Source organism: Triplophysa dalaica, chromosome 1, assembly GCF_015846415.1.
Source record: "Triplophysa dalaica isolate WHDGS20190420 chromosome 1, ASM1584641v1, whole genome shotgun sequence".
NCBI classification, from domain to species: domain Eukaryota; kingdom Metazoa; phylum Chordata; class Actinopteri; order Cypriniformes; family Nemacheilidae; genus Triplophysa; species Triplophysa dalaica.
In genome coordinates, this window is record NC_079542.1 from 15,992,245 (window position 1) to 16,007,330 (window position 15,086).

The following is a 15,086-nucleotide window of genomic DNA, read 5'->3' on the forward strand; positions in this document are numbered from 1 at the left end:
ATTATCAATTGCTCTTATCAAAACTACATAAACATCAAGATAAACAAAATAGTGTATTATACACGTTCTTATCATTTTAAAATGTTGGTTTCTTAAGAGTACACTGCAGATTCAGAGTCCATTCAGTTTAATGCTGGTTGCATATAAACCTCTGTCACCTTTAGATATATTAGTAATACACTCAAGTCAGAAGGTAAAAAACACTGCATTGGGGTATTTTCCCATACATTTTCCCATTACATGAACTACAACTTTTATAGAAAACGAAAAATCATTTATTTGAAAAGACACTCTTAAAGTTAAAAATTTTAGCCTACAAAAAGAAAGGTGACTTATCCAAACACTATTTATATACCCCACTAGTAATATAATCCGGTAATTACACTATTTTACTAAACCAAATTTGTAAGTAAAAGAGTTATGAAATAGATGCACTTGATTGAGTTCTACTGAGAGAGAGAGAGAGCTCTGTGCTTGAAATAAACATCAGAGGAGTGGGGGACCACACTGTAAACAATGGCATTTTATCCCCCCTCCACATGTGAAAGAGTCATGTAACATGTCAATTATTCTGTCATAAACAAACCCAAGAAAAAAGCTATGTGTGTTGTGGCTGTTGAGGGAGTCAGGCTGAAGAACACAGAGCAGAGATATAAGAGGTTGTGTTTGGATGACGGATGATCACTGGGTGTTCACTGTTCCTCAGGATCTGCCGCTCGCTTTAGTTCCCTTTACCCTTTCCTTTCTTTCCTGTGGAGAGATGTATGGTAAATCTTGTCATTCAGATTCACCAATCTTTTGAACCTATCCCTGTCTTATGCTGATTTGGAAGCTATCTTATACAATAATGCTATTACTGCAAAGATCCACATTCAGATAAGCGTATTATCAACGTATGGATTAAAGGCACTGCTTCAGACATCTGCCTCTTATGTGTGAACACACAGGTTCGTTATTGAGTTTAGAATCCCACTCAGACGCCCACCACGGCCAACAGGCCAAGATTATACAACCAGAATATATGCATTTCTGTCTCCACAAAGTATAAACATATACTAGCTATCCCCAACAAAACAACCGCAATGTTACAATGCAACATCTGTTTCTACAGTCGTGTGGGCTTCAGTTTTTTTTAATAACATTTAAGTATAACAGAATGTACAAACAACACAGTATGATATGCGATCTAGTAGCCTTCAATCATTCCGACGACTGATTCATTGTAATTTCAGGTTTGGAGTAGGGAATTTACCTTTGGGTTTGTTTTTGACCTTGGTGGTGCAGGGTTTGGAGACAGAGATGGTTTGCTGACAGTCAACATTATAGAGAGCCTTATGCAGCGTCCCAGAACGGCTCTTTTTGCTTGTGGCTACATCACACTCACCCCATTTACCAAACTTATACTTGCAATCAGCTGTAAAAAAAAGTGCGATATTAAATCATAAATACACGGTAGGACAAAACACAAAAAATTTGAAATACTGCTTATGGATATGTTGTTTAGCACAGCGACTGTTTGCTAACCTCCAAAGTCTTTCTTCCAGTTGCAGGGCACCTTGCATTTGACTTTCTTGGTCTGCTCATTACAGGTGCCCTCCCTAATGCCAACTCCACAGTCTCCATTATTGGCCACACAGGTGCCAAAGCGCCACTCTGTACAATCTCCACCTCCCTTACCATTCTTACTTTTCTCTATCACACAACACACAGACAGTCAAGTTATTTCATGTCTAAAGATGAGCAGTTCAACACGAATAACACAGAAACTCAGATCAGTCTACGGGTGTTCTAAATATCAGTATCGCTCTGAGATTGTTGAGTTATAATAATGCAATGGACCTTTTTCACATGACTGTGATGACACGTTTAACGGTCATGAGCATCGTAAGTCCTCCACAGTTTTTATATATTTTGTTTTATGTATGTACGTTTATAACACTATACATTGTATAATATCACCTTTCCATGAAATTACTAAAATATTGTTAACGTTAATGTTAGGGTGTTTCTTATATAGTGTCTTATATAGTAAATTCGACATCATTCTCTCTATTGATTGCCGTTATCAGTTTCTCTCAATTTTTATTGATATTTTTAAAGGAGTGAAAACACTATCATTGAGTTTTTCTATTTCTACCTGAGCAAATGAGAATGCAAAAAATATATTTGTGGTAGTCTCCCATTCACCGCTATATACCTTTCTGTGTGAGAGCTGAACTCAAGTAAGAACATGTTGTATACCTTTCTTGTTTTTTCCAGCCTCTGATGTGACGATCATTAAGGCCACGAGCACCACGAGAAGGGTGGAAAACAAGCCACGCATTCTGGAAAAAAAGAATAATTGGTATTGATTCTTTTATTGTACATTCTGAGAGGGTCATAGCTGGACCTGGGGGATAACATTACCTTTACACCGTTCAGTGTGTTGGGGGGTGCCTCCACCCTTGTACAATTTTGCCCCAGCTCAGTGAATTCCATAAATTGCACTGAATTTAGGGATACGGACAGTTGTTCTTTCACATTACAAAAGAGCTATCATGATTCGCTTATTTAAAACATCAAGAATATGCATTAATGTGATTTTGCTATTTAGAATTTCAAGTTTGTAACAATACAATTTTTCCATTATAAATACTGTCAGCAATGGGCAGGGCAACCATCAACCCATGTACACTGATACGCCACTTTGCCCTTTTAATGTTTCGAATCGCCTAATTAGAGATGAACAAACCAAGGCTGTAAAAATGAATTCATTACGGCTCCACACAGTTACTTCAACAGACTGACGGTAAAATGTCAAAGTGCTGAAAAATGTCATGAATCTTTGCTATCACACTGACACCAGATTAAATTGTAACAACAGAGTTTACATTCCTACAACCACCTACACAAACACAGTAAACACACACAGCACACTAAGCCAAAAGAACACATCATTGCATCACCCACACAGAACACATCAAAAAGAAATATAATGTAACAACCGTGTGGAATAATATTATTAATTCATTTGTATGAAATTATGAAAATGAAAATCTTGGCACAGACAGCACAGTCACAGTACTGGTGTATTTCTGTTTCTCATCAAGCAGAATGTGGACAACTGAAGATAAAACACATCACATTTCCAACACCGAGTCTTACTAACACTCAAGCAGGCACAAAAAAGGAAGAGTCATTGTATCACACACACACACACACACACACACTCTCTCTCTTTCTCTCTCTCTCTCTCTCTCTCTCTCTCTCACTGTAATCCGTCTAAATGATACATTTTTGTATCAAAAGTCCTCTTTTTGGCTGTTCTGCTTCTCACCATGCCAATGTTCCCAATTAAAAAAATATGAAGACCCCGCAGTGCTCATAACAGTGGGGTACTTGCAACTAACATGGCAATAAGCAGGTAAAAGTTGAGTTTCACTCAAAAAAGACGGACAAAAACATTAAAAAAACATTTTTCTTAAAGCACGGATTTCTCTTTGGAAAGACGCCATCTCCATATACAGATTTTTTTTGTTTATATCTATGACTGGCTGCGTGAGAGCACTCTTTAACCTCTGCTTGTGATCTCCATGGCGATGGTTTGCCTGCGTGCTGGGAGATAGTGAGAGCGCATTGTCTGAGGAGAAAAGAATCAGCGCAGCAGGACGCCATTCTTCCGGAACTCTCCGTGGATATGAAGAGACACACACACATATGGACCCACACAGATTATACGAGTCTCTTTCACACACACAGCGGCTGGCTTCCCACAGCCACATTTACTAACAACTCAGCACCATTGTCACTGTGGGACTGACTTTTCATCAATAAGACATTCCTATATTCCTGGTTTCGAGTGTGTGAAGGTCTGTTAGCAAGAAAAGCAATTAATGGTAACAAAAGCTGATCTGCTGTTGAAAGAGAGGACAGATTCTGTAAGACGCAATAAAAGACAGCACAAAGCTGTCGGAAGGATTATTGTAATGTTTTTGAGGATAATTAGGCACCTATTAGGTCTGAGTGAGTCTCCCACTCGCTCTCTTTGACCGTATACTCTCTCTCTCTCTTGCACTGACTGCAGTCGATATGTCTATCTGCTCATCCTCTATCTCTCTTATATCGACTGTTTCCATCCTGGAGGGCAGAAACGACCCAACAGGTCCCACGTTTGTTGTGCATAAGCAGAACATTCGTTGGACGTTAGACGGTTCACTCTCACCATCTCCCAGCACATACGCTCCACACTCATGCGCCAGGCCTTTATTGGTAACCTTAAGAAACGGCTGTAAAAATGCTCTCTCCTCCATCTCTCTCGCTTCCAACCGGACAGAGAGTCAGATGCTTAATGCTCTCCTAAAGCACTTTATAAAATATTCTATTGACCCACTAAATCCTGCAGCTCCCTCCAAACAGTAATTAAATGTCAGTCGCTCAGCCGAGCGTGACTAACCTCTCTCAGAAACCACAAATCTTGAGCACCCCCCAACCCCCGCTTCCCTGGCCCGAAAATGTCTTGGCCCCCTCTCTGTGTCCAAAAAATCCCCCCTCACCTTTTTTTTCTCTTTTCTGACCTTTCTCCAAAATCTCTCATCGGGTAGTCTTTGCGCAGTGTGACGGGGGTGTTCCAGAAATCCTAACTAGGTTGTTCTGACCCGGTGGGTCCGGTGCGCACACATACATACGCTCTCACGTATGGGTAGAAATTCCTTGAAAAGCTTTGAGGACAAAACTCACTCATCATACGCCGTGGGGCTTCCATTATCACAAGCACTGAGGAATGCGGGACCGCCGGACAAGCACAGCATGTCTTCTCTCCCCTGCTTCAAACCATCCCATCTTTTCAGCTAGTTCCCGCACCCACTGTTCGAGTGTGCAAGTCCTTCACCCCACAACCAGCTGGTCTTGAAAGAAATTTTCATTGCGGAGAAAACTACACAAGACTGTGACCCACTTCATTCGTAGTCAGACATATGGCAGTTTCATGCTTATCAGCCGCTCTATTCAATTACAGATATCTTTCCTTTAACAACTCTAACATTCTATTACGAGTGTTCTGTTTTCTATAAAGACTGCATTAAACTGAGGTGATTTCATTAGGCCTGACGTGAAACCTGGGGGCCCTCGAGCCTGATCCCGAACTGAGGCTCCAGAGACCTAGCGCTGGCTTTATCAGTCATCTAAACCACAAAGACAGACATGGAGACGGACAGACTGAGAGAAATGAGGGAGGAGAGGGAGCTGGAGACAGTCTTTAAACTGGAAACAGCTGTTAAAGTTTACCTCAGCGCAAGATTTACTCTAGTACAGGTCTGAGGCAAGCAGTCGTAAATCATTGTGACTCTACCATCAATATTTTTGTGATGGACGTGTACAGCTGTATGATCTCCACACACACAGCCAAACTTAATGCTGTAAAGCATTAAGTGTTTTTCCAAATGCTTTCCTGACAGAGACTGTGACCACTGTACTGCTGAAGGCTGAGTTGAGAGTTTGAGATACACACACACACTCATTCACTCAACAAGTAAGAGAAATGCTTTGACAAGAGAAATCAATGATTGAAACCTTAACTCTGGCCTTTATATACACAGCCTGACGCACATGAAATACATATGGCTCAAAAACTGTTGTAAGTCTGATATGAATTTTATAATATAAATAGTCATGTTTACGCAGCTGACTTCACAAACAAATCCCAGAATTATTCAACACCAATGGACAGAAGATATTTGATCAATTACCATCTCTCGTTTTTCTCTAAGTTTTATCGGAACAGCCTCTTACACACAGTTGTTTCTCTATCAAAGTAAAGACTTTATTTGACTTGTTTTCTCACTGAATTTACTGAAACAGTTTTATTAAAAAATAGATATTATGTATTGTACATAATGGATATGTATATTATATTGTGTATTATGGACTAACGATGTAGGTGATTACAGGCTTTACTATCCTCGTTGGGAAATGTAAGCGAACCACACAAACAACAGCGCAGAGGCCAAAAGGTTGAATGTTTACAACCTTTCTGAAGTGCTGTGAAGTGGTAGAATAGCTCACAATGTAATCCTTTAAATAAGAGGGCGTTTTTGCACTTTTTGATTTTAAAACTGCAACGAAAAGGCCCCAAAAGAGTCGAAAGAAAACTAAATGAAAGAAGGGGTGGTCGGAATGTCAGTGAGGTGAAAAGGTCTTTGAAAGAGCGAAAGAAGAAAAGATGGAACGCGGTCCTTTTGCATTCCGCCCTGAACCCTTTGACACAGTGAATGCAGCCAAGTGCATTAAATATACAATGATCTCTTATCACATGCCCACTGAGTTTTGACCAAGTTCTAAATCATGAAGATAACCCCAAACAAACACCCTAAAGCATCGGGAAACTAGTCAACTAGTCAGAACTAAGAAAGGAATGGACATGTGTATAAATTTGCTGAATAAACAAAATAATCATTACAATGATAATCGACAGATGTTTTCCGTTGAAAATACGCTTTGTATCTCACTACAATTTAAATAAACTTTAACTGAATAGGCAAAAGCGCGTTGTAAAGTTAGTGTGAGTTAGTTTTGAGTCACAGCAACACTAAAAGTTATTATTACATTAATATTATTAATTAGAATCGCATGCGACAGAAATATATATACCGTACATACACATTTAGTTTGCGTAATTGCTTTAGACGTTCATATTAACAATTTCTTGTCATAAACTTTCCTTTAACTTCTCAAAAAGTTTTCAAATAAATAACCACCGATGATAACCGAATCTAATATTTGGGCGGAGAAGCAGAAAGCGTGTTATAACTTACTTCATCTGTGTGTTGAAAGAGGTCTTGGTAAAGTTACGTGTGTGAACTCTTCTCCAGCATCCGAATTTATGTGCCGCGCCAGCTCTTTGTTTCCCCCAAACTACATTAATCTGTCACTCCCTCTGAACCCCATTTAAATTAACCACCCGGCGACGTCACGAACACGTCACCCTCAGTCAACAGACTACATGCACAGACACGAGACGTGTTAGGGAGCCTATGTTGGATTTAAATTACATTTATAATAGATCTCATTTAAAACATATAAAACATATGAAAGAAGAAGTCATTTTACGAGAAGGAAAGAATATGTCGAGTGAACACAAATTATAGAAAACTTAAAACTTTTAGTCTAAACATAAGGATAAAAAATCGGATGCTGTTATTACACCTGTACACATTAAAGCTGTATGATGCATTCAGGTTTAAAGATCAGGCATAACATTAGCTTTCCAATAAGCTTAATAAATGATTTAATCGGTTATAGACCCAACTGTGAACTGTGAACACAAAATCAAGATTTCAATAAACTTTAAAAAGACATTAAAGTAATGTGGAGCTAAATTAACTGACTACTAATTGTCAAAGTCCAAATTCGTTTAACCATAGGCATGAGTAACAGCCAGATTCTCTGCCTATCAAGTGATTACAGAAATGACAGATTTCAAATATCAAAACACGCATGACAGTTCCCAAAGACAAAACATTTATTAGACCAAATCAAGTCATCAAAAAAGCCTTTGTTTAGAAATGATGAGAAGCCAATTGGTATGTGGGTTTCCCTAACACAAAGCGGCAGAATATCTGATTGTGATCACAAGTTTAAACAGCTTTAAACTGAACAAAATAGCTTCGCTGTAAAGACAGACTGACAGTTTCACGTAAGCTTTAAGTAAATTTACTCTTCCATAAAACATACATTAACAAACATATACTATACATATTATTTAATGCAACAGATACTTTATTGTCTATAGGAGTAATAACATCATCAGATTTATTAAATCATTCTTTGTGTATAAGGTTGTGTTTATATTGTAGCATAACTACTACTACTTTTTTAAGCATTTGAGAGACAATTTTCTGATTGTTTGCCTGCATGAGTGTTCTGTTATTTTGTGTGTGTGTGTGTGTATAAACCCCTAAGGGCAGGAAACAGCAGCTCAATAGGACAAATGGCGCACTGGGATAAACAGTCTCTCTGCTGGCTGAGACAGGCCAGTGCAAAACAACAATGACCCGAACAAACTCCATTTCTTATAGATTTTGTGCTCTATATAATGCTATGTGATTTACAATTGTGCCTGTGTCACACAGTCAAGCGAAATATTACAAAACAGCAGTACACTGACTGCCAAATGTGAAAACTGCTACAGATCAATGACGTAGAAAATTCTAACTGGAAAAGTGAGTAAAGTTTACTGTAAAACTGAGTGTTTAGTCCAGAAAAAAACATCAGCAAATCAGGATAACGATAGAAACCAAAGGCAAGAGAGCGAGTGTATAGGTTGTAAAAAGTTTGCAGCAGACTGAAAAGGAAAGACCTCCTCTTTGCTCTCCACAGTAAAACCACTGTCTCACAAAAGAAGACCAGATGGAACAATCACCGTTTGAATAAAAGGCAGCTAACAGCCACCACGGGCTCTCACAACCACAAATGATCAACAAAACCACACTACTCCTCCTTCTCCCACTCTCTGCCTCTTCAGATCTATGGGAAGTCATGGGAAAGCTTGCCAAATGAGCAAAGGGTGAAACAGCATGTGAGCATTTGTCTATGAAAAGGTTAAAGGATTGTATTGAATTCTGCTTTCTAAGACTGAAGTATACCTGCATTCATATATCATTAAGAAGCAGCGGGTTCATGACCAGAAGAATGGACCCTGCACTTCCTTGCATTTTCCGACATCCTTATTCTATTTTTTCCATGCCAATACCAAATAAATGTGTAATGTGACACAACTGCACAGACTACTAATGATGTCACCACCAAACTTTTTCATGAACAATGAAAACATTATTGTTACTGTTATGATGTTTTTATAGCGTGCTTGTTTGTTTGGTTTAAAATGTAGAATTTGTCTTGTATACATAGACGTGGCAGATACAGGCTTTCAGTAGGCCTCGAATAATCCCAGCACATTCTTAAAGTGCAACACAATTGCAAGTCAAAAACACTTCAAATGTAAGAAATAACAAAACCTGCAATGAAATGCGTTCAGAAGGGTGACCTGGAAATGCCCCACATTTTTCTATAACTCGGCACTATTTTTTTTAATTCATCTTTCACACGATAAATAACTGAAGAGTGGAACAGAGATCAGTTATGACTATGACAGAAAGTAGAAAACTAACTTGCTGAATGAAGGGACATTCTTATTTCAGTCCACATCATCAGACTCTCTCATACAAGATGGGGTGATAAATTAAATGACTAATATAATGGCTGTCTTACTGCCTACAGCCAGACAAGAACTGCATTCCTTTTTATTCAACACTTACCTCAAATCTCTGAGCTGGCAGCTCGCTCCTGCTGAGACAAAAAGATACTCAGTTTTAAAGTCTAAAGAAAATTTAAATAATACATCCCGGGGATGATTCAACTGCATTATAAATGAAATACCTCCGAGTTGTAACAGACATTCCATCTTTAAATGTAAGGGAGCGTTTTTGTGAATGCTTGGGGTTACATGTCTATTTCAATATATTAACTTTTCAGCACAAATGAACAAGTTAAAACAAAAACATGAAGCTATTTTCTTTTGGCCATAATTACAATATGTGGCAACCTGTGACAAACCACCTTGATGTTACAAAAAACAACTTTATTGAAACTGAAGGTTCTTAAGGGGATTGAAGGTTCTTTATGGAACCATTTAGACAAAAAGGCTTCTGCCATGGCATAGTGAAGCACCTTTAATTTTTAAGATTGAAGCTCAGGTTGAAATCTATATTGAATATGTTTATTTGCAATATAGATTGCAATGCAGTTTCTTACGTGTAAATGAGAAGCCAAACAAAATATTCAAGCATTGTGAGCAGCAAAGACTTGTCAGCTTAAGTGAGAGTTTACTCTTAAGACATCTTGTGGTCAGGTTTTTGGTTAAACAGTTGGACCTGAAACAGATCTAAAATGAATTCTTGTCTTTCACAAAAGTAATATTTGACACAGAAAAAAAGACCATTAAAGATCCAGTCTCTTAAAATTTACGTGTATGAAAGCAAAATAAAACACAGAAACATAGTCTAGCAGTTTCAATAACTATTCAATATGCTTTATTATGGTAATCAGACAATAATAGAAGAAGTACTTAAAAGCTAACAGAAAGACATTTACTTCATGACACATGTGTATGCCCACTCTGTTCATGGTTTTTGCAGTTAGAAATCAAGATTCACTGACGTTTTTTAAATAAATATTTTAAGTTTATTGCACTAAAACCTTCTGCTATACTCCTTATCAAAAAGTAAAAAATCTAGTCTGCAAAAACATCTAGACACAAATTGGTGTCAATGTAAAATTCCTTTCCCCGTATAAGACCATGAAAGAGGCAGTTACTTCTCTCCATCCTTCATTCATGCATTTCAATCATAGCTAAAGGCTTAAGAGTTTAATTAACTGAGAAAATAGACAGCAGCACACACATTCATATATTCAAAATACAGATTACATTGCTTTGCCCTTCAAAAGTAGAGATCTCAAAAGTGGAGAAATGAAGGATAACTACAAGAAAATGTTCTCTCTTAAATATTGCAGTACAAAATGGACAAACATTGACATGTATAGTAAAGATTATGGAATATGTCTGTGTAGTAAATCCACAACATGAAGGAAAATGGGGTTATGGAAAAATGCAGTTATAATTGTGAAACTATTGCTTGCTGACCATTTAAAACCCCTTGCCTTAAATAAGTTAAAGTCTAGCCCTATTTACTCTCCATGTGCATATTTAACTTTTTAAATAATAAAGCGCTATACAGATTTATTATCATTAACTGTTGGTTGGATAAAAGAAAAATACATAACGTAGAGGGGTTTCTAGAGCAACCTATTTCAGTCAGCACCCCTTAAACCTCCTCTAAACTTGCCACAGACTAGCTGGACAAAATACTGTATTATTAAGCCTCAAAAACACATCAATAGCGTATTTATGCAGAGGCTTCTAGAAAAGGACCACATTTCCCCTATAATGTTATTAAAATGAAGCTGAATGCAAGTCTTCAGCAGTTCTCTCATAAAGAATAAGTAAATAGCTGTGAACTGTGATTCCATGCAGTTAAACATTTCCATGTCAGTCAACAACAGATTTGTAACTCAATAGTCATGCATACACCTAATTTAAAATGAGCACTTAAGTTATTAATCGATTAGTGAACATATAAACAAAACAAAGTCACTGAATAAATGTAAGACAGGTTCATTTGTCTGGAATCTATATTAATATAAATTAGCTCAAATTAATATCCAAAATCATTTAAATGCAATAATGCTGTAGCATTTTTTTATTTCATCAGCCACTGACTGTTTTCTAAGATGTCTCTGAAAACAACATTTCACTTAAAACAGGAAAAAAGCTCCCGTAAACACTTTGGAGATGAATTCAAATATTTGGCACTAAGCTGCATCTGTCCTGTATATTATTCTGAGTAACTCTAGTTTTACGATTATGATAATTATGTAGCAATGGAAAGCCTTGAAATTTACAAAATCGTCTTTTAATCCCTCCAATCACGGTGTAAGACTGAGAGGCTGTTTATCTCAAACAGCTAAATTAAAGTCCTGGGTACAGAAATAAAGTCGGCTCGCTTGTGTAAAAAGTGCTTCTGGCGTGAAGACCACTTCAACTACAGTCATGATTTAGAAACAACAATCTTCAAAGAGCTGTTATTTATGAAACTCTACACAATCACAATCAGCCTCTATACTAAAGTCATTAAATATCCTTAAAAGGTAAACAACAGGTACAGGCACAAACCTGTAGATGAAAAAATCATTTCTAAAGGAAAAACACACAAGGAAATAAACCTTACAGAATTTCAAAAATCAATCATTAAGGTAATTTTTATTGTAGGAGTTGTGGGAATTTAGCGAGTTTAGCATTCGTGGCATTATGATGTCATTCATCAGGGGTCCTGTCTTGTAGCTGTCAGGGTAGGGTGGGGTTGGATTGATTGATGGATCGATGGATGGATGTTTGAACACTTAAATTGTCCTGCCAAAAATGCTTATAACAAACAGAGAGTTATGAAAATGTATTTCTGAAAGTATACAGCCAATGAACACTTGTAAAGACATCAGCAAATGCGTTCAACTTTATACAATGTATTAAATGAGTCCAAATAAGGACATTTATTGTAAAGAACTTATGTTATAAATTAAGTCATATCAATAACTAAACACAAATATTTTAAGGCCAAATTATTTCAATTTATTACTATTTTGAAAAATAAATAGTATCCTAAATACTTGAATCTCTATTAAGACATGAGCAAATAAAAACAAAAAAGTAGCTATTAAGGAGTGTGCTTGTGATTATCACAAAGACTTGAGAAACACAAGCTGAATCAAATACAGGAGACAGAAATCTGTTTTCAAATCTAAATTTACACTCTTATAATACAATGACAACACATCTGTTATAGCTACAAATCATATAAACATCTATTTACTTAAAATATAGTAGGAAAGAAGTTATACTTTAGTACATCAATTATAAATCTAAATTAGAGAGTAAAGAAGGCAATCAAAGCTACAGTGCAAATGCCTCTTGAACAGAAACCTACTTACATACGTTTACAGTACCGAATGTTCGTATTCGAAACAGCACATCAATCTAGGAAAATGCAAAACCCTTTCGACAACACACCTGACAATTATCTATTGTAAATAGTTTTGATATGTCTCAGACCCCACTCTCTCTTTCATTGAACCATCCTGAACATTTTAGTGCAGGGAAAATCTAGAGTTACATTCTAAACAACAGCACATTAATTTACGGCCACGTTCTTATTAGAAAATTAGCCAATAAATTGAAATGTTTCAGGTAACACACCAAGCAGGTGATCGACAGTGATTTGCTGGACCACTACCCGGAGTGAGCACCGCAATATTAAACATGTAGCATGGGTCAAAGCAACAGCTTAACCCACAGGCCATCACTCATCCTTCAGCCCAACATTTGATTCCTATTCATCTAACATTCAGCAATGTCAAACTTAAAAGCAATAAACTTCATGAGTGCGTTTTCACTAAAGGAAATGCGTTCTGTCACATACATACAAACTGACATGGTTTGGCAGTGCAATGAAATAAAAGACACAAGTCCAGAATGCCATTCAGAGAGTGATGATAAAAGCTAGGGACCTCTTCGGAGACAGCTGTACGTCCATCTCCGCCCTCTAGAAATGGATACCCCTTCTTTGCAGTCTGGAGAACCTGCTAAGGGTGTAGTAATACATTTTTTGGTTACTGTTGTTTTGGCACAAGGAAAGGACACCAGCTGAGAGGGGTGAGAGGTTAAAGGTCAAACGGCAGTCTCCTGGTCCTCACGCTGGATCATTTGGTAGTGCTGACGGTTCTCCAGATACGCGGCGAGTTCTGCGTCCTTTGCCTTCTCTGCACGATGCTTTGGAGTATCTCCCTGGAAAAAAAAAAGAGATGTGCTGAATATAAACATAGGGACCAATAATAACTCCACTGGATGAAATACAGTAGTAAGAGTTGTGGGGTGGTGCAAATCCATGCAAAATCCTGAGGAAGATAAATTTGACATCTAAATAAATAGATGCCACATTAGCATCGGTTTGTATGGGCCGCTATGCATAGGTCGTCCACCATATTGGAACGGTTCGAGTCGGACAGTTAACGCTCAAGAGCAATCTGACTGTGTATGATCATGAATACATACAGTTAGGTCACTAAATATTTGGACAGAAGATCATTTTTGATTATTTTAGATGTATCTAAATGTATTTGAGTTACAGTTTTATAATGGATTTACTGATGGATTGTCTTAAAAGTGCACACTCTCATCTATATTTAGAGCATATTCACATCCAGATTAGCAGAAGGCTTTAGGAATGACAGATCTTTAATATGAAGCTCCCCCATTTCTCAAGGGACCAAAAGGGCCTTTTCCTTAAATAATTGATTCATAAATGAGGCATGTTAAAGGTCTGAATTTGATTCTACGTGTTGTGTTTGCATTTGAAAGCTGTTGCTCTGAACCCACATTATGGGGTTCAGGGACATCTCCATGCAAATGAAACAGACCACATCTACAGCATCTGCTAAAAACTACAGGCTTAAATTAGGAATACATTGAGTCTACAGATCTATCAACAATGTAGGAAAGTCAAATACAGAGTCTCTAATAGTAAACATGTTGTCTCTGAAACTCCTCTCTGTTTCTATATTGCTGGTGCCAGCATTGCTCAGAAGTAATTGTTGTTAATTGCAGGCAGTCCTGGTGCACAGAGTCCGAGTGAAAGGTCTGGACTGTTCCTGTCAGACAGAGCTTGAAGCAGTCAAACTGCCCGCTGTGCACTTTCATTGTTGTGAGCTGGTGGCACAGATAAACATTTGTTTCGGAGAATACAGTACGAATGGCCATCCTTTCATACTGTACAACTTTCAGCCAGTTCTGGAAAACCTGTCAAATGCCGAGTCCTGCAAGCTTTCACAATGGAGAATTTTAGCAATGATGAACTGACGGAGATGAGATACACAGGAGAAAAAGCTTTGCGGTAGAGGGACCGGTCTCTGCAAGACATGCTGAGTACAGCTTTAATGTGCTTTTAAAAACCAAACCAGCATTCGTCTTCACACGAGTCACCAGAGGAGAGAGGAAAATCATGGCATCAAATACAATGGGAATTCTTAGACAGATAGGTGGAGTGCGAATAATGGAGGGAAGGAAAAAGTAAAGGACGATGACACTTTGTCACGGGCAATGAACGATGAGTCAGTCTATGCTATATCATATTGCTCAGTGGAACATAAAAGGAGGGTGCTCGGGTTTGATGGAAACAAGGAAAGGAGAGCAGGAAAGTGCTGATGGCGCAGGGCTGTTGAACGCAACAAACCACAGTCTGGGAAAATGGCACAACTAATCAAGTCCTGTTTAGATTGTGTCCATCAGGAGCAGTCTCTTTGATGGAGGGCAGATGAAAATCGGCAGAAATCCTCCCCTGAGATACTCTCCATCTCTTCCCGCTCGCAGACTGTGCCAGACTGGTGACTTTACACATCTCAACAGCTCACGAGTTCACTGATAATTACAAGGAAATCAAGGCTGA

The 15,086-nt window shown here is 37.9% G+C and overlaps 2 protein-coding genes across 10 annotated transcripts in view; both read right to left on the reverse strand.

Annotated features, from left to right (window-relative positions):
- Positions 1-110: 110 nt before the first annotated feature.
- mdka (midkine a) lies at positions 111-6,915 on the reverse strand. Its single transcript, XM_056749654.1, has 5 exons — positions 6,789-6,915; positions 2,242-2,324; positions 1,525-1,692; positions 1,253-1,414; positions 111-750 (listed from the first exon to the last, which is right to left on the reverse strand). Exons 1-5 carry the CDS (start codon positions 6,791-6,793, stop codon positions 722-724), a joined length of 447 nt encoding a protein of 148 aa, XP_056605632.1. The 5' UTR covers positions 6,794-6,915; the 3' UTR covers positions 111-721.
- Positions 6,916-11,823: 4,908 nt separating this feature from the next.
- dgkza (diacylglycerol kinase, zeta a) overlaps positions 11,824-15,086 on the reverse strand; it is a 73,249-nt gene continuing 69,986 nt past the window's right edge. For all 9 annotated transcript variants that reach the window (XM_056753855.1, XM_056753776.1, XM_056753698.1 and 6 more), the window contains one exon: positions 11,824-13,429. In XM_056753855.1, coding sequence (XP_056609833.1) covers positions 13,313-13,429 — 117 coding nt within the window. In that variant the 3' untranslated portion in view covers positions 11,824-13,312. The remainder of the gene's footprint in view (positions 13,430-15,086) is intronic.